The 23,276-nt window shown below is 43.5% G+C and overlaps 1 protein-coding gene across 1 annotated transcript; it reads right to left on the bottom strand.

Annotated features, from left to right (window-relative positions):
• Nucleotides 1-14,576: 14,576 nt before the first annotated feature.
• On the bottom strand, nucleotides 14,577-18,581 carry HESX1 (HESX homeobox 1). The gene is made up of 4 exons (XM_030208081.1): nucleotides 18,389-18,581; nucleotides 17,928-18,151; nucleotides 15,152-15,253; nucleotides 14,577-14,675 (listed from the first exon to the last, which is right to left on the bottom strand). The coding sequence occupies exons 1-4, from the start codon at nucleotides 18,579-18,581 to the stop codon at nucleotides 14,577-14,579; spliced, it is 618 nt and encodes a 205-aa protein (XP_030063941.1).
• Between the last annotated feature and the right edge of the window lie 4,695 nt (nucleotides 18,582-23,276).

Here is a 23,276-nt window from a genome sequence, read left to right as displayed (position 1 = left end):
TTGGTGATTTTAGCTAAATGATTTAGGAGCCCTTTTACTAAGCTGCATATGGGCCTACGCGGGACCAATGCATGTCAGTTTGGAGTTATTGCTTGGCTACCACGTAGCACATGCAATAATTTCATTTTTGCCATGCGCCCGCTACATGCGCCAGAAATTTTCTGGCGCACAGCGAAAATCGGGTGGTAACTCTGATTTGATGCGCATAGGCGATTACCGCATGGTTAACGTGAGAGACCTTACCACTAAAAATCGGGTGGCAACTCTGACTTGATGCGCGTAGGTGATTACCACATACTTAATGCAAGAGACCTTACCGATAAGTCAATGGCAGGCGGTAAGATCTCGGTAAGGTCTCAGACTCAAACTAGACACGTGCCAGTTTTAATTTTGTCGCATGTCCATTTTTGGCCAAAAAAAGGCCTTTTTGCAGGTTTGCTGGAAAATAGATTTGTGTGCGTCCAATACATGTGTCTATACCAGCGCAGGCCGTTTTTCAGCACGCCTTGGTAAAAGGACCCCTTAAACAAGTATTGCTTTGAAAACGTAATCAAAGCAAATGGTCATAAGTACCTAATAATTAGTTAAGTACTATCCAAATGTTAATAAATAGAAATAAAACAGAAAAGAAAAGGTTACAAGAAAAGCATTTAATGGCAGTCTCAAGGCAAAAGGTAGGAGTGAAGAGGGTGAGAAACAGAGAGTGAGAGAGAGAGAGAGACAGAGAAAGAAAGATGGGTGATCAGAAGGTGATAAAGCAGTATAATATGATTTATAATGTTCTGATCACTAATCCATCTTTCCCTATTTCTCACACCCCCTCCCACTCCTGATTTTACTCTTCAGATGTCATTGGAATGCTTTTGTAATTCACGTATATTTTCTGATATTTTGCCATCTTTTGCTCATACTATCCTGACCTGAGGAAGAAAGTTCTTGACTTCAAAAGCTAGTCAGAAAATGTATTAGGTTAGTCCAATTTAAAAAATAATTTAATTTTGAAAAAAAGTGTTTTGTTTTATTTCTGTTTATTAACCTTCCAAATGGACTAACACAGCAACCACAAGTGGTCAATTTTTGCAGGCTGGAACCTTGTTTCCTTTACTGTTCCTAGTAAACAAGGGAAGCACAATTTTTGGCACAATTTAATGACTGGTTTAAAGCAATACCATAACACAGCTGCTTTATAAAGTTCATTACTGATACAATTTTCAGATTGCTATGAAAATTCATAAAAGTGGGAGGGTTTTTGTAAAGGATAGAAACATTTTATTCTTCCTTTTGTGGTTTGTGAACCAACTGAAGTATCAGCTCTGGGAGTATATATAAGATGATCCCACACAGGTGATTGTCCAGGAAGAAAGCATTTATTGGCACCAAAATGGACCCGACACGGGGCCATGTTTCGGCAGGATAACCAGCCTGCCTCAGGGGTCGTAGAAATACTTGAAGGTATAGGATATGGTACAAGCATATAATCCTGGAGTGAAAGACACGTGAATGTGGACGAGTGTAGCTCACAAAATAGTGCAGAAAATGGCAAGGTTTAGAAAACCCGTAATAAACAACGGAGGCACCGCAGGACCCCGCAGTAAAAACCTTGAAGGACCTTGACTGATTTTTGTCCCCTATGAATGATTAATTCTTGGATATCAATGTGACTTTCCTGTTATTTTATAGATTTCTACTTTTAATTCTTTTGCATATTTTTATTGTAAGCAGTTTTGACTTGCCTGGCAAAATAAGTGTTATATCAAATGAAATAAATGATAAACGATAATAAGAATGGATTCTCAGAATAGTTTAATAGCTTTAACAAATATTGGTATATACTTTTCCAATCAATCAAAGTGGTTTACAATACGAGCTAAAAGAAAAGAACACTGCTAACAACAGGAAATTAACATTCACCCAATCATCCACCACCAATATATATCATTAGCAATAAAAACAATAGATATTCCATACTAGTAAAAAAGGCCCTTTTCTGAGAGCAATGAAATGGACGCTAGCAAGGTTTTCCTCACAGTATGTATGTTTTAGAGAGAGTGTGTGTGAGAGTAACTGTGTGAGAGAGAGAGAGTGACTGTGCGAGTGTGTCTGTGAGAGAGAGTGTGCGTGTGTGAATGTCACTGCAGCCCAGCCCAGCACCTTACCACTTCCTGTTCCCACAGTGATGGAGCCTGGAGTAGTGTAGGAGACTTGAATACATGCGAGGCAAAACAGCACAGGGGTCAGATTTTCTTTATTCAGCAGCTGTGCTGGTGTAGTGACGACCAGTGTGTTTGCAGGTGGAGTTCTGTCAGAGCAGTTTGTCCAGTTAGGAGTTCTGTGCGAGGAAGCGAGTGAGGCATCAGGTTTTAAGCGGGAGGAGGATTTCAGCACGAGGGACAGATTTGGGCGGTTGTTTGTTAAGCAGTACGAGGAACTGAGTGAGAGGCGGCTCTTTGTTGTGTTCAGGAGGGCTCGGAGTGCGGGAGGGACATGGCGCGAGGGGCGGGAGGGCGGAACATGCGCAAGCAACTTAGCCAGCTGGCTGTTCTGATCAGCTGTGCTCCAAGGGCAGGAGAGCTCCGAGGGCGGGGCTATGTCAGCGAGTGGAGCGATTCCTGTGGAGGGAGGAGCGATGACGAAGCCTTTCTGATCAGCTGTGCTCCAAGGGCGGGAGGGCTCCGAGGGCAATGCTATGACAGCGAGTGTTCCGATTCCTGTTGAGGGCGGAGTGATGACGAAGCCTACGAATGGAGGGCTCAGAGGAAGGCAGGGCTCCGAGGGCGGGGCTTTGAGAGCGAGTGGTGCAATTCCTATGGAGGGCGGAGCTATTACAAAGCCTACGAACACTTCAGGGCTTCAGGCTTCACTGTAACGCTGCCGGCTTCAGAACAATGGAGGTGCTTTTTATTGTATAGGATGTTCTGCAGATACCCCAAGACCCCTCTCAAGGTAATCCAAAGACCTTGCTGAAAAAAATAAGTTTTTAAATGCATCTTAAATTGCTGAAGCATTTTTTTCTTGTCTTCCAACAAGAGCAGATTCCATAAGGTGGGACCATGCCAAAAAAGGTGCTATGGGGGAGATTCTATATAAGGCGCCTAAAAAAATTGGCACTAAAATCAGTGCCGACTAAGCGTATTCTATAATTGGTACCTCGAATTAGGCACCAATTATACAATACACTTAGTTGATATCTCAGCGCCTAAAACTACACACAACCATTTACACCATGAAAATGTGGCATAAATCCCGGCGCATAGATTTAGGTGCACTGGGCCATATTCTATATCTAGGCGTGTAAATTTCAGAACACCCACAAAATGCCCATTTCCACACCCATAACCATGCCCCTCTTGAACTGCATGCGTTCGCTACAGAATACGCTTAATAAGTTGTTAGCATAAATTCTATTCTCTGAGGACAAGCAGGCTGCTTGTTCTCACAACTGGGTTGACGTCCACGGCAGCCCCCACCAACCGGAAGAAAACTTCGCGGGCGGTCCCGCACGCAAGGCACGCCCACCGCGCATGCTCGGCTGTCTTCTCGCCCTTGCGCGACCGTTCCCGCTCAGTTTTTTTCTATTCCACGCTGGGGAGAGACGTGTTATCGTCTCTCTCTCTGTCAGCCCCGGAAACCGGATTGCGGCCTAGCCGCTGGTTTTTTCACCTTCGCGTACGCGTTCGCGTATCTCCTCTTGATTGTAAAAAAAAAAAAAAAGAAGAACGAACTGTGTCCTCGTCGTTCTTAGCCACGAGGGCGCTTCGTTGCGGCCTTGTGGCCGCGCGGTCGTTTTATTTTTCGGGTGTGCTTTTTCACCCCCACCATCGACGACTTTGACTTCGCCGACGCAATTTTTCCGTCGATGTCCTCGAAGGTCCCGAGCGGATTCAAGAAGTGTGGTCGGTGCGACCGGCAGATCTCGCAAACCGATACCCACGCTTGGTGCCTCCAGTGCCTCGGCCCGGAGCATAATACCAAGACGTGCACCTTGTGTCTCGACTTAAGGAAGCGGACACAGGTGGCAAGGCAAGTTCTTTTGGACCGTCTTTTCGGAACTTGCGCCAGCCCTTCGACGTTGACCTCGACGGCATCGGTGTCGACGGCCGGATCTTCGGTACCAGTACTGATGTCTACGAAATCGGTGCCGACTCTGGCACCAACCCCAGGAGTACAGGTACCGTTGGCCCGCCGGCCTGCCGGTGACGGCGGGGGTGAGCGGCCACGCGGGCAGTCGGCCCTGGCCACTCCCTCTACCCAGGGCCATCGGGACCGAACCCTGTCGGATCTGATTCCTCGAGGCCGGGGGGGTTCTACCTCGTCCTCATCTCTGCTGCCGAGCGCCGATGACGGGCACCGAAAGAAGGCCAAGAAGCACCGTCATCGGTCGCCCACGGCGCACGGAACTGCCAGCTCCGGCACCTCGAGGGAGGACTCGACGCCGAGGAAGCGGCAGTGCTGAGAGGAGCGTTCCCCCTCGGTTGAAGAGGTGTCGCTGCGCCAGTCCGTGGGTGCTTCGGTACCGTCTCCTGGACCCGAGCAGCTTCCAGCACTGACACCCACACCGGCCCCCCTGCCTTTCCCGACAGTGGGCCTGGACGAGTGCCTCCGAGCCATCCTTCCGGGGATCCTGGAAGGGCTGATGCGCCAGGCTCTGCCGGCACCGGGGATGCTTGCGCCCCCGGCGCTGTTGATGGAGGTGCCGGTGTGCTCTAGCCCGATGCCGAGGCCTTCGACGCCAACGCCGCTTGCGGCGCCGGTGTCGACCGCCACGCAGGTGGAGTCCCCGTCGACGTCAATGGAGGGAGCTTCATCCCCGCCGGCGCGGGAGTCCACCGCTCGACGCCATCACCGAGGACGTGGTTCCTCGCAGTCGAGACGGGCCTGGCTGAGGTCTGAGCTGCAAGAGCTCATGTCCGACACCGAGGAAGAGGCCTCGTGGGGGGAGGAGGAGGACCCCAGATATTTCTCCTCAGAGGAGTCTGTGGGCCTTCCCTCCGACCCCACTCCTTCACCGGAGAGGAAGCTCTCGCCCCCTGAGAGCCTCTCCTTTGCCTCCTTCGTCAGGGATATGTCTATTTGCATTCCCTTTCCCGTGGTATCTGTGGATGAGCCGAGGGCTGAGATGCTCGAGGTCCTCGACTATCCATCACCACCTAGAGAGTCTTCCACGGTGCCGTTGCACAATGTCCTCAAAGAGACACTGCTTCAGAACTGGCTGAAGCCATTATCTAACCCCACCATCCCCAAGAAAGGGGAGTCCCAATACAGGATCCATTCTGACCCAGAGTTGATGCGGCCTCAATTGCCTCATGACTCGGCGGTCGTGGACTCTGCTCTCAAGAGGGCACGGAGTTCGAGGGATACCGCCTCGGCGCCCCCTGGGCGGGAGTCTCGCACTCTGGACTCGTTTGGGAGGAAGGCCTACCAATCTTCCATGCTCGTGATCCGAATCCAATCATACCAGCTCTACACGAGCATCCACATGCGGAACAATGTGAGGCAACTGGCGGACCTGGTCGACAAGCTCCCTCTGGAGTAGTCCATGCCTTTTCAGGAGGTGGTCAGGCAGCTGAAGGCGTGCAGAAAGTTCCTGTCCAGGGGTATCTATGACACCTGTGATGTGGCATCCCGAGCTGCGGCCCAAGGTATAGTGATGTTAGCGAGGTTAAATTGACCTGGGTTCTTGTTTTGAGTGAGCCTGAGTGCAAGGGATACCCCAGTCATGAGAACAAGCAGCCTGCTTGTCCTCGGAGAAAGCGAAAGATACATACCTGTAGCAGGTGTTCTCCGAGGACAGCAGGCTGATTGTTCTCACCTACCCTCCCTCCTCCCCTTTGGAGTTGCGTTTCACTCTTTCCTTTGCTTGTCATTCAACTGAGCGGGAACGGTCGCGCACGGGTGGGAATACGGCCGCGCATGCACGGTGGGCATGCCCTGCGTGCGGGACCGCCCGTGAAGTTTTGTTCCAGTTGGTGGGGGCTGCCGTGGACGTCAACCCAGTCGTGAGAACAATCAGCCTGCTGTCCTCGGAGAACACCTGCTACAGGTATGTATCATTCGCTATCATTGCCAGTTAGTGGTCATTATTGCTTATTAAGTGCATTGTTATAGAATCCGTACCGATTTCGGTGCATATCTCTAGCCACTGTATAGAATCAAGGGGTATATCCTCAGTAACAGTTAGGTGAGCTCTAGCAACACTAGGGAGGGCCAATAAAGAAGAACAGCCTGACCTTACATGCAGTGGCGTACCAAGGGGGGGGGGCAGTGGGGGCGGTCCGCCCCGGGTGCACGCCGCTGGGGGGGGTGCCACGTGCCTGTTGGCTCCGCTCGTTCCGTGCTCCCTCTGCCCCGGAACAGGTTACTTCCTGTTCTGGGGCACAGGGAGCATGGAACGAGCGAAGCCGAAAAGTGTGCGGCACGTCCCCAGCAGATAAAAATGCACCCGGGGGGGGGGGGGTGTCCTTTCGCCGGGGGTTAATTTCATTTTTGGTGTGCGTCTGCTATGCGCATCTGGAAAATATTTTTTATTTTCAGAAACACCTGTAGCGGATGCACACCAAGTGGCATCTGACACGCGTAGGTTGTTACCGCGCTTAGATTTCTTACCGCTAGGTCTATGGCTGGCGGTAAGGTCAGACACCCGAAATGGACGCGTGGCAATTTTGATTTTGCTGCTTGTCCATTTTCGGGGGGGAAAAAGAAAAGGCTTTTTTTTGTACGTGTGCTGAAAAATATTTCTGTGCGTGCCTAAAACCTGCGCCTACACTACCGCAAGCCACTTGTAACCGATGGTACTTCAAAAATAGCCGTGTGACTGTAAAGTCACTTGCTGGCTGGTGGTAAAAAAAAAAAAGTCTCTGGGATTTGCTTGAAAACAAACAAAAAAATGCAATTTATTTATTGGTACTTTAGCCAAAAACAATTATCAGTTAAATGTCTGCATGGGGGTTTAATACGCTTAGGGCCCTGTTTACTAAGGTGCACTAGTGTTTTTAGCTCGTGCACAAAATTAACGTGTGCTGTGTAGGCGCCCATAGGAATATTGTGCTTTTAGTTCTTGAGTTATACACTGGATTTTTAATGTGTCTTGAATGATCTAATTGCCTTTATATGTTCTGTCAATGATCTTACATGTAAGTTTTGGTAATTGCATATTTGAGTAATAAGCAATGGACAACATAGAGCAATAATTCTGTTTTATGGAATTGGGTAGTGACACTTTTTAAAGGATAAGAAATGGGGATCAGGAAAGGACAAGGCTCATGGAATTCTGTGATAGAGGGGGGAAGGCCAGCAGGGGCTCAGTGAAAACCAAAGATCTGGGTGGCACAAAGTCAGAAGAAAGAAAAGGAAAACAAAAGTTGTTCTTGGTCTCTTGTCTCTATATAGGCTCATTATGTTTTTGTAAGAGTGCCTTTCCGGAGCTGGACAATTGTTTCCATAGAGCACCATTTTCTTCTCAAGTACTTTTGTTGTTGTTGTTTTTTTTAGCAATGCAGCATGTAATAATGGGCTTTTATAATATGCAACACAAACAGGAGGGCAGAGGTCACTCCTTCAGGGTATGTGCAGGACAGCTCCATCAACCATCTGTTCTCAGCCTAAGTTAATACAACTGTGATAAGGAGGGTATGAGCACAAGGGTCAATGTGATAAGTAGTATTGAATAAATCACAGTGCAGTGGAAGAACTCTCACCCAGATAGCCTTACACCAGTTAATGGATCAAATATACATAACAGACAAAGGAAAGGGAGAAGGAATGATCTCCACATTTCAAAGCAGGAAAAAGAGATGACTCAATGTGAATAATGGACTAGGTGCAAATATAACCACTATCCTTTATTAATAAAACAGCTCACATTGAATCTAAAACAGGATTCGAAACGGACCGTGTTTTGACGTCACTGCCTGCACCAGCAGTCCACATTGACGGTCATATAATGAATAAGAAGAAATAAGATGCATCTCAGCATTGTAGGTTAGAGCTGTGAAATAATTGTCTGAGTGGAATAACAGCAGGCTGTAGCAAGTCCTTCGAAAAGTGACCTAAAAGTCAGCAATGGCAGCATTAGAAGACAATCCATATAGGGGTCCTTTTACGAGGCTGCGGCAAAAGGGGGCCTGCGCTGGCGCTGACTTGTGTTTTTGACATGTGCCGAGACCCCCTTTTACCGCAGTGGGTTAAAGGCAGGTTTTCATTTTCTTAAATAAATAGCCTTGCCACACAGCCATTTTGGGGGGGGAGCACTTACCGCCCCCCCCCCCCATTAAGGTTAGCTATGGTACGCCCCTTCCTGCTAGCTGCAACAGCATATACACAGTTACAATAATACATGAAATGTAACAAGTTAGCGTATAGACTGGATGGTATGGATAGGTAACCCTTTGTCCTACACTGTGTAACCGATTAAACTAACTAAACAGCGTTTCTACTGACTAGAACCATAACTCACTAAACAATGTTTGTACCTGACTAGCAGATAGGTTGCAAATTTTATTTATTTTATTTATTTATTTGTTACACTTGTATCCCACATTTTCCCACCTATTTGCAGGCTCAATGTGCCAAATCTGGCAGAGAAACGAATACAGGTAATGTTGTTGTTGAATAGGGTACATTAGAGTCAGGCACAAAGGGGTTCGAAGAGAGGGAAGATTATATAATGTGCAGTATGATCGTTGGTTATGCTGTGTTGCAGAATGTAGGCATTTATGTTGGGTCAGTAAGGTATGCCTTTTTGAACAGGTTGGTTTTTAGTGATTTCCTAAAGTTTAAATGGTCATAGATTGTTTTGACAGCTTTTGGTAGTGCGTTCCATAGTTGTGTGCTTATATAGGAGAAGCTGGATGCATAGGTTGTTTTGTATTTGAGTCCTTTGCAGTTTGGGTAGTGGAGGTTTAGGTATGTTCGTGATGACCCGGTTCTGTTTCTGGTTGGTAGATCTATGAGGTCTGTCATGTATCCTGGGACATTGCCGTAGATAATTTTGTGGACCAGGGTGCAGATTTTGAAGGTAATACGTGCTTTAATTGGGAGCCAATGTAGTTTTTCTCGGAGGGGTTTGGCACTTTCAAATCGTGTTTTGCCGAATATCAGTCTGGCTGCTGTGCTTTGGGCAGTTTGGAGTTTCTTTATGAGTTGTTCTTTACATCCCGCATAGATTCCGCTGCAGTAGTCTGCATGGCTTAGTACCATTGATTGTATTAGATTACGAAATATTTCCCTCAGGAAGAAAGGTTTTTACACGTTTAAGTTTCCACACTGAGTGGAACATTTTCTTTGTAGTGGAGTATACTTGGCTCTCAAGAGTAAGGTTACGGTCAATTGTGACGCCGAGTATTTTTAGGCTGGGGTATTACTATTCAAACTGGAGTTTGAAAATATCACTGCTATAAAAATCTTCTCCAGAGTTTTATGTTCATTAAACTGAAGTAACTTTATTTATCAAAACCACCATTAAAGTGTAAGTAAACCTTAAAAATAGTCATTCAAACTGCACAACTACCACATATCTATCAATCACCTCAATCACTCATACTATTCATCCATCAAATCTTGCAATACGTTTCTCAGGACTATACATAGCCCCTGCATAAACCCTTAAACTGATGATTTACAAAGCCTCAGGTGAAAATATTCTTGGTTGTTAATAAGCAAATATATATATATAATGCATAGTTCATAGTTCATAATGATCTTCCCAATCCAGATAGTTTACTATTATTCAAAGATATTTCACCCGGCATCCTTGTAAGCCAATTGATCTTGATAACTTCCTTATTGGTAGTCCATAGAAACGTTAGATTCACAGGTCTCTTCGCCCATGTGTAGTCAACCTCTGAATATCATAGTTCCATCAACTGAGCAAGCAAGCTTAAGCATTCCATTGTCTGTTCCCCAATACAGAACCGTATTTCAATGTCTTCACCAGGAGGAACAAAATAACATTCTACAAATAAAGGCGTACACTTAATCAATCTAATCCATATATCATATAAGCACTAACACAATCACAACATTAGCCCATACTACTTGTTTACTGCTTACTGGAGGGATCATTTCCAAATCTCGCCCTCGCTGAATCCAGGTCAAAGCCGGAATACCAAACCTGACTGCTTCTGGGTTTATAAAGGATTCGAACACCTAGCATGTGAATATCATTGAAAATCCAAGGGTGCAATCACCACTCCACTTCCATATTTAACCCCCCGGGAGCCACTGTATGCCACCAGAAAATGTATCTTTGTTCTTGAACCATTAATTCCTGACCTATATCGCTCCCTCATCTCAAATTCAATTGTAATAATGCCGTGAAACCCAAATCATCACTTGAATGATTCGCTTCCTGCCAATGGGCTACTAAAGGAGCTTTCATTCTCTCATTCCTAATGTTCCTTAAATGTTCAGCTATTCTCTGTTTCAAATTTCTTCTCGTTTGCCCCATATAATACAGCTGACATGGACATATTCTCTGTGTCACGGGTAGTTTTGTGTTTAAAATAAAAAATGTTTGTAGTGCCCGGAATGGTTACATTATTGGTAGTTAGAGAAAATTTGCAGTATACACATTTCCCACACGGGGAATGTTCTCCTCTCAACTGATCAAATCGTGGTGTTTTCAAAAAGCTCGCCAATATTGGCTTTACATTTGTATTCCACTTTTGGATGTTCATGGAGCCCAGAGTGTACCGCTAACACACTCCAGTGTTTAAGAATAATTTTGCCAATGGCAGTTACGTGAAAAGAGTATAGGAGAACACGCACTGGGGGATTTCTTTCTACATTCAGCTTAGGTAAAAAAAGCTATGCTCGATGGACATATAAAGCCCATTTATAAGCTTTTTTCACTACCTTTATGGGATATCCCTGTTGAATAAATCTGTTCATCATCATTTTTGCCTGAAACTTATATTCATCTACTGTAGAACAAAGGCGTCTAAGAGACTCATTTTCAAAGCACTTAGACTTACAAAGTTCCATAGGTTACTATGGAACTTTGTAAGTCTAACTGCTTTGAAAATACGCCCATCAGTCGCATCAAATGACCAACAGGAACTCCCTTCCTTAGAGTTAGGATGGAAACTAGAATAATGTAAAATAGTGTTTCTGTCCATCTCTTTTCTATAAATCATAGTAGTAAATTCATGTTCTGTTGACTTCAAAATGTTAATATCCAAAAATTGAATATCATGTATTTTAACTGTAAATGTAATATGTGGATCACATTGACTGATATAATGAATAAAGGACTGTAATCTCCATATCATGATGATATCATCTATAAATCATTTCCACATGGTGATATAATCATTATAAATGGAGGGGTAAACATGCTGATTCTCAAAGGTGGTCATATATAAGCATGCTATAGAGGGTGCTACAGCGTCTCCCATTGCAACCCCTTTAATTTGTACAAAAAAAATCACTGTTGAAACTCAAAATAGTTTTTACAGATGACATAAGAAAGCAATTTTCTCATAATTCAATTTTAGAAGTTGGAATGGCCGCCTGTTGAAAATAGTGACATGTGTGGTTTGAATGAGTATTTTAAGGTTTACGCTTTAATGTGGTTTTGATAAGTAAAGTTACTTCAATATAATGAACATAAAACTCTGGAGAAGATTTTTATAGCAGATAGGTTGACAGCGACCCAAGGTTTGTCCCGTCCTTCCAACAGGGTGGGAGGGGAGGAAAAAACTGAAGCGCTAGCAGCAAGGGAAGCAAAGACCCAGCTTCCCTTGCTGCATGTCAAATTTTGTGGGCGTCAGGTCCATCCCCTCACCCCATGGCTGACCAATCGCATGGCTCGGTACCCGCCAAGTCAGCGGCAACACGTGCCTCGTCATTGCTGATGAACGGGGCCCAACCCAGCCGCAAGGAGCAAATGGGAGGGCAAAAGCCGAGGTTCCCTTCCACATGGCCATCACCACTTTACTTCTTGGCCATGTGTGTTACCGCAGTGGCCTTTCCTTTGTGACAATCTCTGGGGAAAGGTGACTAAAGTTTCCAGAAACAAAAAATGAGGTTTTAATGAACTATGTTAGGGCAAACAATATGTAATACAACATTCCAAACCCCATCCTTTTATGCAAGGCTTTTTTTGAGGGGGTACTTGGGGGTACTGAGTACCGGCACCTTTTCCATTGTCTGCTAAAATTGACCCATGGACTCCAAGTTTTAATGAAAGAGCTGAGGCTCTACACAACAGTTCTGTCTTATCATAGGTTCTGTGACTGGTTGCAGGGGGCCTGGCTATTGTGGGGTGGCTCCCTCAGTGATCACTCCCACCCCTGAAGGGTGGCCTGCCATTTGAGTACCGGCACATTTTTCGCTAGAAAATATGCACTGCTTTTATGTGTAAAAATAAAAAAGTTACAGACTGGTTATGGACCCATGACATGAAAAATCTGTCATTCCCAGCATTTTGGATCTCCTACTTTAGTTACCTTTTTCCCAGAGATGGTCACATTTAGTAAATCTAGCCCTAAATTTATAAAAACAACTTAGGGTAATGCAGAAATTACTTTTTAGGTGTGATTTATTAGACTCCCCTCTTAATGTCACATGAAGCTTCTCTAAAAGATAAGATACATTTTTTGTTAATATACTCTTATGGGTCTAAATTTGAAAACTATTTTTGACATTTATATTTGCTTTGGAAAATATTGTCAAAATATTTATTTACAAAATATCACAATTTTTGAATTTTATGTTCCTTTTCTCAAAACAAAAGTGCATGGCTGTATAACATCAGCGATGTGAAAGAACTATACAAAACAATCATGTTTTCACAAATTGGGAACGGATGCTGGTGTCGTCCACATATACACACACTCCTAGAATAAACAGCTGCATTAAGAAAAACTATTCAGTGTCCGGAAAAAATGGGACCCCTAACATTTTTCCAAATAACCCCAAAACAAATGTACTATTATTTTAAAAAAATTACTATTATTGACAGGTGTTATCGTAAGAACCTGTAAAAACAAGGGAGCCATTTTACTAAGCTGCGTAAGCGTTTATGCACACCCAGCGCGCCCCAAAATGCAGTTACTGCCCAGCTACCATGTAGTTCTTGTGGTAATTTCATTGTTGGAATGCGTCCAATAGGCGCAGCCGAAAAATAATTTTAATTTTCAGACATGTGTATCGGACACACGCCAAGTGGCATTTGGCGATCATAGATCATTGCCGCCCAGTACCGTGTGAGACTTTACCACTAGGTCAATGACTGCCGATAAGGTCTCAGACCCAAAACGGACGTGCGGCAATTTTCATTCTGCCACACGTCCATTTTCGGCAAAAGCTTTTAAAAGGCATTTTTTTTTGCATGTGCACTGAAAAATGATTCTGCGGTCGCCCAAAACACGCGCCTACACTATTGCAAGCCATTTTTCAGTGCACCTTAGTAAAAGGGCCCCTTAGATGATCCCTGTTTTCAAAATGACGTCATTTAAGAAGTGACCTGTTTTAGCAAAATGGCATTTAGGGGCCCTTTTATAACACCACAATAGAGCTACTGCGGTGTTGGCGCAGGCCAGGCCGGCACTACTGCTGACCCACTGCGAGATCTGGCAGTAGTTCCACCTCCACTGCACACCACTTCCGGCACAACTGGAAATATTTTTGATTTTTACTGCCAGGTTAGTGCGGGAGGCCTTACCGCCTCCTAAACAGGGTGTGGTAAGGGCCTCCCTCAGGAAATGGCCACACGGAAAGTTTGTACTTACCACACAGACATTTCCTGTTTAGTAAAAAAAAACTGGTGCGGTGAAAGGAGCCTTGGCGCGTAGACAAATCTACATGCCAACGCCACCGCAGGACCCTTTTTACTACAGCTTGGAAAAAGGGCCCCTTAGCGAAGAAGATAAAGTTGTGATTAAATTTTTGTGACAAAATAAGGCACATGGTGCAAAGCATTTGCAAAGGGAGTTTCCTAATAAAGGGGTCCTTTTACTAAGCCGTGTAAGTGTCTATGCACGCCAAATGTGTACCAAAATGGAGTTACCACCCGACTACCACATGGATCTTTCGGTAATTTCATTTTTGGCGTGCATCCGATACACACGAGTCTGAAAAATATTTTTTATTTTTGGGCGCCTGTAATGGATGCGCGCCAAGTGACATTTGGCGCACGTAGGTCATTACCAGCCAGTCACCACGTGAGTCTTTACCGCTAGGTCAATGGCTGGCAGTAAGGTCTCAGACCCAAAATGGACGCGTGGCCATTTTCATTTTGACACACGTCCATTTTTGGCAAAAAATTTAAAAAGGATTTTTTACAGGCGTGCTAAAAAAAATGGATCAGCGCATGCCCAAAACCCGTGCCTACACTGCCGGAAGCCATTTTTCAGCACGCCTTTGTAAAAGGACCTCAAAGTTTGGACTAATGTATTTTCGGAGGTCATACTAAATGTTTAAACAGTTGCAGTTACGTAAGGGGTCTGATTTTTTTTCCAGACACTGTATATGTACATCAGTAGAATTCAGCAGCCGAAAGCAAAAGGGTCGGAATAACGCCCTTAATTATTGCTAATCAGATCGTACTAAGTTGCTATGAACTTCCACTCATTCCCCTACTCTTGCAGATTTGTGGTAAATGTGTTTTTTGCCATTAGGAACTGAGATTCCCGATGCGATCTTTTCAGCTTGGCACGGCGGTTTTGGAACCAGATCTAAAATTCAAAGGAGAAAACAAATTCACCCTTAGGACTGCATGACACTTCCAGGTTTGTGCAGCATTTTCAAACAGTGCATATGTGAATAACAGGGCAGAGGAAAAGAAGAATGCAGCTGAATCAGTAGGAATAAACAAAATGCATTTTTACTCCAAATTGGATAAAGGTTTTTCTAGTTGTCATCATCTGGGGATCTTGCAGTACTTCCAGAGATTGGCAGGGGGTCTTTTGCTAAAGCACACTGGCGTTTTTAGTGTGCATTAAAAATAGGTGTGCGCTAAACGCTAAAGACACCCATGCATTCCTATGGGCATCTTTAGCGTTTAGCACGCACCTATTTTTAATGCATGCTAAAAACGCCGGCGCACCTAAGTAAAAGACCCCTCCCCTTATAGAAAATCCTAAAATACAAGTTCCATCAGAAAGACAAGTAGGTTTATTCAAAATGGCAAATTAGCAAGTGAAAAAGTTACCTGAATTCTGTCTTCATCTAAATCTAATTTGTGCGCTAATTCTTCTCTTATGTCAATGCCAGGATAGGAGTTCACTCTAAAAACAGTCTCCAGCATTTCAATCTGAGGAAAATAGGCAAATAATTCAGCTACCATTCAGCAAAAACACAATTGAATTCATTCAAGCAAAAGATTTTCCCCCCAAAATATCTCAAAGTCTCCTGTTCCAAAAATTGTACACTGTAGACTGGATTCTATAAATGGTGTTGAAAAATCAGCGCTGAAAAATGTAAGCGATGACTGCTATTCTATAAAGGATCTGTGCCCTTTATAGACCAGCTGTAAGCGCATAAATGGCATCTGGAATGCCCCCCAAAATGTCCCTAGGTACTAGGCAGCAGCAGGGCAAGAGTCACTTCTGTTGTTGGGACCCCTGAAGCAGGCGCCTGTGCGCTGAAACACGGCCCGTGTCGGGTCATCATTCAATAAAGGAGGACATTGATTATCCTGATCCTGGAAGCCCAGTGTTGCTCTTTTTCTGTGTCTGTTATGCTGTTTTACCCCCAAAATGACCCTTGCCATGCCCCCTTGAATTTACACACTACAGGATTTAAGAGAGGAGCATTATAAAATACGATCTGCGTGTACATCCCAATTAAGGCCAATTTACGCCAATAATTGGTTGTTATTTCCACAGGGTGTTACCGCCAGGCTAGCATGGGAGCCTTTTCCACTACCTCAAAGGGTGGCAGTATGTGCTCCTCCCAAAATAGCCACAGGGCAAGTGCGAACTTACCTCATGGCCATTTCATTTTTGGCCATTTTTGCCCGCTGCGGTAAAATAGACCCTAGCATATGGCAAAAATGGCCACCGCCGCTAGTGCACGGCCCCTTTTTGCCGCAGTTTAATAAAAGGGCCCCTTAAGTTGTGCACACAAATCAGCAATGTGCACTGATTTGCGCTCACAACTTTAGTCACCATATATAGAATCCCCCACTGTGAGGATAATTTTATAAGGAGTTTGAATTGCATCAGGAAACACACATGTAAAAAGTAGTCACACAGAAATATATCCTCTACTATTACATGATATATGATGCATAGGTGTTCCCAAGCAGGGAGAATAAAGCAGAGAGGGTATGGGATTGACACTTAAGCACAAATGTTATACAATATATGGTTAGGTACCTGGTTTTACGAGCACATACAGGTAGCAGTAGAAAGTGTCCTTAGTTCACCTTTATGCAGGTCTTTCCTGTGTGCTAAGGGCATTTTTACCACAGCAGTAAAATGGCTGATTTTCCAATTAATGGCCATGTGCTAAGGTTTATAAACACAAATTAACAGGTTGAGGTTCCTTATACAGAGGTAAATAAGCAAGGGAAAAGCCTCCAGAAGCTCCCAGCTATCAGCTGATAGAGCAGGACTTCTTCATCAGCAGCAAAAAAAAAAAAACTCCCAAAATGAACACATGATTTTTATTAAATAGCAAAACATCAACTTAAAATACTTAGCTGCATAATCTCTTTCTCCCAGCAAAACTAGAAACCAGACCGTGACTGGCGGTGGCCAGCATTTTGGTAAGCTGCGTCGGGGTCAGTTGGTCAAAAGTTTAGTGTAAACTGCATTCAACAATGACAGAACAAGCAAATGTTGCCATTATCACTCAGCCATAAAAAAAATTAGCATGTGAGCACTTACTTAGGGCGGTAAGGGCTCACGTGCTAATCCCATGCTAATCAGTTAGCGTGCGGTAATGTAGCTGTGCTAACTGATCAGCACTAAAATGCCCACTCTCCACTCCGACACGCTCCATGGACAAAATGTAAATATTTTTTGCGTGCAGTTTGCACACACAAATCTCAAACTTACCAAAGTAAACCATTTTAACCTGTGATAGCAGCCAAGTAAAAGGACCCCTCAGAGTGGATGTGCACCTACTTTCCCTTCGATAATATTATAAAATTATATTTATTTATAACATTTGTATCCCACATTTTCCCACCTATTTGCAGGCTCAATGTGGCTTACATAGTTCCGTAAGTGGTGATTACCAGTTCCGGATAGGAGAAATACATAGTTGAGGTAGAGGGACAGAGTGGGTTAGGTTATAGGAGGAAAGTTTGTCTTATGATAAGAGCTGAAGGTAATAGGTTAAACTTCATTCATGACAAAATTAACTTGAACAATTAGGAACATTAAACTACCAATCGAGATAATATAGCAAAAAACAGTTAAGATATAGAGAATACATGTTGTATAGGTACGTTTTGTTAATTTGCATTTAGGATGAATTTTTATTGTATGCTTTCTTAAATAAATAAGTTTTCAATAGTTTACGGAAGTTCGCTATGTCATGTGTTATTTTTATGGATTTTGGTAATTCATTCCAAATTTGCGTGCATATGTAGGAGAAGCTGGATGTATATGTTAATTTATATTTATATAGGTACACATGTTGTCTTTATCAAACAGGTATAGCATATTTCTTGTGCTACATGCCCCAATAGCTTTAGTCACCCTGTTTATTTATTTAGATTTTGCTCACATCTTTTTCAGTAGTAGCTCAAGGTGAGTTACATTCAGGTACTCTGGATATTTCTCTGTCACAGGAAGTTTGTACCTGAGGCAATGGAGGGTTAAGTGACTTGCCCAAGATCACAAAATTACTCTCCATATGGGCATATGTGTAATGAATTTCAGATTAAATGAAATGTGTTCTCTCTAATAAATTAAATCAGCATTACGCATAATGCATTTTGGTAAATTTTAGAAGAAGGTCGGTGGGATACCAACCTGGCTTCTTGAAAAAGCAGTTCTCGGTCTCCTGCCTCGATACCAGCTCACTTCTCTTTTGTATGACAATCTTTCTGTAGCTGTGCAATACTTTTCATAGTGCACAATTCTCTCTCCCGGCATTGTATAGTTTACAGCATGGAAAAATGGGTTTTCATAAGAGAGGATGGGAATGTGCAGACAGGGGTTACTAGCATCTTCCCCTACAAAACAAACAAAGAAAACTGAAAATAAAAAAAACACAGGTAATGGAATTACAGCATTCACTTTCATTATGCCAGATTTCATAGGATACAGAAATGCCAGTTTAGAATTAGCTCCTACATTGAATCCACTCATATGAACGTCCTTAATACATATATTGAAGTTGATCAAGTCACTAGAACTAGCATTCTCGTCATGCACTGCCTACATTTTCCCATGCTGCTGACCCTATATTGCTCTGCAAAGTGGTGACATACCTGAATTTATTCCTGGTTCCAGCCATGGTCTATAAGGCTTTAAAGCTAGTGTGTATTCTCTCGCCTTGTCTAATCCCAAAATGCTTTCAATAGAAAAGGAACATTGTGAGGATTTGTTGCCCACCAAACAGATTCCCTTTTGCATGTTTGGTGACGGCCCTGTAGTGGCTGCACAAACAGGTGTGTTTGCCATGCCGGCACCCTTCTGTGCTGTAGTTCTCCAGTTCCAGTGCTTGGTGGACTCTTTTTGAAGGCTCTCCTTAGAGCTGTGTTGACAAGGGGGTGGATTTACAACGTCATTAATTAAAATCTTTCATTTACAAAGTTTTAGCATCTCAATGCTGGCTCTTCCACCAAGAGGAGAGAGGAGTTAATTGTTTATTTGTTTGCTAGTAATTACCAACTAATGGGCCACACCAGGGGAAGCACCTAGAGGGACAAAAAGTGTTATCTCTCCTAACCAGAACATCTACTTAACTTTCTCAAAAGCAGCTGTGCACAAATATAGCAACTTTTCTTTTATGTGAAATCACTAATGTATAAAATCATATTTTTGCTCTACTTCATACCCCCTATTCCACAGCAGCTACCTAAACTCAGCAGTGTTATAGTGAACCAGCCAAGTAATAAGTAATCTCATTTAAGTGAATTTTCTTCCAGGCAAATTTTATAAAAAATAATCTCTTAATGCTATTAAGGTAATCCTGATGAAAAAGCCTTCTTTTCTCCTATGCATATGTAATAGTGTACATGGTCAATGACTAACAATTGAGCCTGGCATGTGGCGTACTGCGCTGGGATGGCATTGTTGTGAAAAGCACAATGGAATTGTCTTCCATCTGTCTAGATTACTGAACAGGAACAGTTGCACCAAGCATTTGGAAATCAACAGACCTAGCCTTTTTACCCACCTCTATTATTGAAATGATTAGACTGTCATGAGAAAATAAATCACATCATTTTTCTCTGGTGTCATGAAGGAAAGAGGATTTTTCAAATGGCTTTGGGGCCCTTTTACTAAGTCGCGTGGAGGGGCATAATCGAAAGTGGGTGCCCATCTCCGTGGGCGGCCATGCGAAGGGGCGGGACAAACTGTATTTTCGAAAAAAGATGGGCACCCATCTTTTTTTCGATAATACGGGTTGTGCGGGGCAAATGCCTAGGTTTTGGGTGGATTTGAGCTGGGCGCTATCGTTTTTCAGCGATAATGGAAACCGAAGGCGCCCAGCTCAAAAACGAACAAATCCAAGGCATTGGGTCGTGGGAGGTGCCAGGATTCGTAGTGCACTGGTCCCCCTCACATGCCAGGACACCAACTGGGCACTGTAGGGGGCACTTTTACAAATTAAAAAAAAAAATTAAAATAGCTCCCAGATGCATAGCACCCCCCACCAAAACCCACTGCCCACAAGCCTACACCATTACCACAGCCTTCCTACATGTGGGTACAGTGGGTTTTTTTTGGGGGGGGGGGGGTTGGAGGGCTCAACATTAACCAGCACAAGTGGAACAGGTAGGGGGGGATGGGCCTGGGTCCGCCTGCCTGAAGTCCACGGCACCCACTAACAACTGCTCCAGGGACCTGCATACTGCTGTCAGGGAGCTAGGTATGACATTTGAAGCTCGCATACAGGCTGTCAAAAAAAGTTTTTAAAGTTCTTTTTTTTTGTGGTGGGAGGGGGTTAGTGACCACTGGGGGAGTCAGGGGAGGTCATCCCATCTGGCCAGTTGGAGCACTTTTTGGGGACTTGTTCATGAAAAAAAAGGGTCCAGCAAAAGCGACCCAAATTCTCGCTTCTGCTGCCCTTTTTTTTCGATTATCGGCCGAAGGCGCCCATCTCTCCTCGGCCGATAAACACACCCCAGTCCTGCCTTCACCACGCCTCTGACATGCCCCGGTCAACTTTGTTTGTTCCCGCGACGGAATGCAGTTGAAGACACCCAAAATCGGCTTTCGATTATACCGATTTGGGCGCCTTTGCGAGATGGGCACCCATCTCCCGATTTGGGTCGAAATATGGGCACCCATCACTTTCGAAAATAAGGCCGATAGGCTCCTACGTGTCAATTTGGAGCTACCACCTGGCTACCGCAAGGCCCGGGTGGTAATTTCATTTTTTATGTGCGCGGGAAAATAATTTTTATTTTCCCGTACATGGCGAAAACCTGGCAGTGATCGTCATTCTACATGCATAGATGATTACTGCACGGTTATTGCATGAGACCTTACCGCTAAGTCAATGGCTGGCGGTAAGGTTTCAGACCCAAAATGGATGCACGTCAATTTTTATTTTGCCGCATGTCCATTTTTGGCAAAAATTTTAAAAGGGCCTTTTTTACAGGTGTGCTGACAAATGGATCTGCGTGCGCCCAAAACACACACCTACACTAGCGCAGCCCAATTTTCGGTGCATCTTAGTAAAAGGACCCCTTTGTGATGTCTTTAGGATGTCATTTTCTTAATTGGATATTAAGGGGTCCTTTCACTAAGCTACGATAGAAAGTGGAATTATTTTATTTTTTATTTATTTGTTGCAAGATTGAATGGGTGCATTTTTTCTGATATTTTTCTGACATTTGTTCTGATATGAGAAGTGTAGATTTTTTGAAACATTGACGCCCATTTTTTATCGAGGGCGTGTTTTTCAGTTGAAGCATTGTGATTGGACCCTGATGACAGCGTGTGATGTCACGATCTTTATATATGGCCGCCTTATGAACGGTCTGTAAGCATAGACAGTATGTAGAAGAACGAATTGTTTAAGTATATGTTAGAAATTTAAGCTTTTTCCTTTTTGTGTTTTTAGGAAATAAGACCGTTGAATAGTCTGGTTGTTAAAGCTGTGGTCCTGAAGCAGCGGAATGTGAAACGGGACCCGTTGACCACAGCCTAATCACGGTCCAGAAGGAGAAAGTTTTCAGCCTACCGAGCTAAGTAATGTTTAGAGTTCATTTGGTAAAGCCATTGTAAGGCGATTTTTTGTTTTGTTAGAAAAATATTTTTTCAAAAACATATATATACAAAAAATAAGGAGGTTTTTTCGACTGCCTATGATGATGAAATTGTAATCCTTATCCCAGTTACACAAATGGGAGGGATTCTCTCTTGAGGCGTTTTTCCTCCTTTATGAAAGGACTGTGTTATGCTTACACTTGAATGACTGTGTTCTGTAATTATATGTATAGTTATTGGAAGGAACCAGTTCCCTTTTTTGATACCTTTAGTTTGTCCATACGCTAATGTTGCCATTAGCACACTGCCATTAAAAAATATTATTGCATGAGCACTTACCAACACCTATTTTTTAGGTGGTATGGGTTCTCACGTTAACCCTTTAAACTGTGGTAAGCTTGGCGCTAGCATTTACCACAGCTTAGTAAAAGGACCCTTTAAGTAGAGAATTCTTTTTAATGACATTTGAGATGCCTTAAAGAAAGATTTAGATGTATTTTGTTAGTCACTGTAATGAACCAGCACTTTTTTTTACATAAAAAGGAGTTATCAAATTCTTATTTGAGTGTCTTAACGTTTTTATGGTCTTTTGTCATCTTAAGTTACTGAGAACAGTATATTGGTGTAACACAGTCACCTTTCACTTATTGCCCCATTGTTGGACACTCTAACGCAGAATTTCTTTCCAAGGATTGAACTACGCTGTTTCTGGTTTTTTACAGTTCTAAGAACAGAGAGAGCTTCAAGAATCAGAAATGATATGAAAGGCAGCAAAGTAGACACTCCCTGAGGAGAACAGACAGATCTTTACCATGTGGGTCTAGGCATGGAGAGTCATTTTGGCCACTGTACTGGGAAAGCAGAATAGTGGACTTTGCTAATCATAGCTGGGAAAATAACTTGCAGGGTATTAGTAGACAACTCATTCCCAATTCCAGATGAGAGCAGAAAAATAAGGCATGTGGATTAGTTTAAGCCAGTGCATGGGGGATTCAATTGTTTGTTTTGCTGCTTCACTAAGATGTTTTCAGTCCTTGCTCTTCCAGCACCTTTTCAGTGATACCATTGTAAGGTTCAGTTCATTCTTTCCTGCACCAAAGACACACCTTGTTAACTAGTCATCAGGCTTTAGAGCCCAATGAAACATGGCCTGTGTCGGGTCCCATTACACTGGTGAGGATGGCTGATCATCATTTTGTTTATCCTCTACTCCTTTCTTGACTGTGGTTACCTACATAGAGGCTCTGCTCCTGCTTCTCTTTTTTCACCCTTGGATTCAATTGTTACTTCCCCATGTCTGTCTCAATAGCAGACTATGGACTTTTCCTCCAGGAAGTTGTCCAAACCTTTTTTAAACCCAGATACACTAACCACTGTTACCACATCCTCCGGCAAAGAGTTCCAGAGCTTAACTATTCGTTGAGTGAAAAAATATTTCCTCCTATTTGTTTTAAAAATATTTCCATGTAACTTCCTTGAGTGTCCCCTAGTCTTTGTACTTTTGGAACGAGTAAAAAAATCAATTCACTTCTACTCGTTCTACACCACTCAGGATGTTCTAGATCTCAATCATATCTCCCCTCATCTGTCTCTTTTCCAAGCTGAAGATCCCTAACCTCTTTAGCCTTTCCGCATATGAGAGCACAGACAGAGAATAGACATGAAAAGCATATTGCAGGTAACTCACAGCAATACTAATCACTGTCACTTGTGCAATTAAATAGGAGGTGCTCAGTGCATCTCTGGTAATTGGGATCAGAGTTCAGCATGCTAATGAACATTTTTTATATGGGAACGGCAGAGAACCCTTCTCCCCCACTGCTAACTCCCGGCTCCGTTCCTTCTATCTCGCTGCTCCCTATGCCTGGAATAGACTCCCTGAGCCAGTACTTCAGGCTCAGTCTCTGGCTGTCTTCAAGTCTAGGCTTAAAGTCC

The sequence above is a fragment of the Microcaecilia unicolor genome, chromosome 6, assembly GCF_901765095.1.
Source record: "Microcaecilia unicolor chromosome 6, aMicUni1.1, whole genome shotgun sequence".
NCBI classification, from domain to species: Eukaryota; Metazoa; Chordata; class Amphibia; order Gymnophiona; family Siphonopidae; genus Microcaecilia; species Microcaecilia unicolor.
Note: the sequence above shows the minus strand (reverse complement) of the source record. Positions and strands in the feature narration are given on the sequence as shown.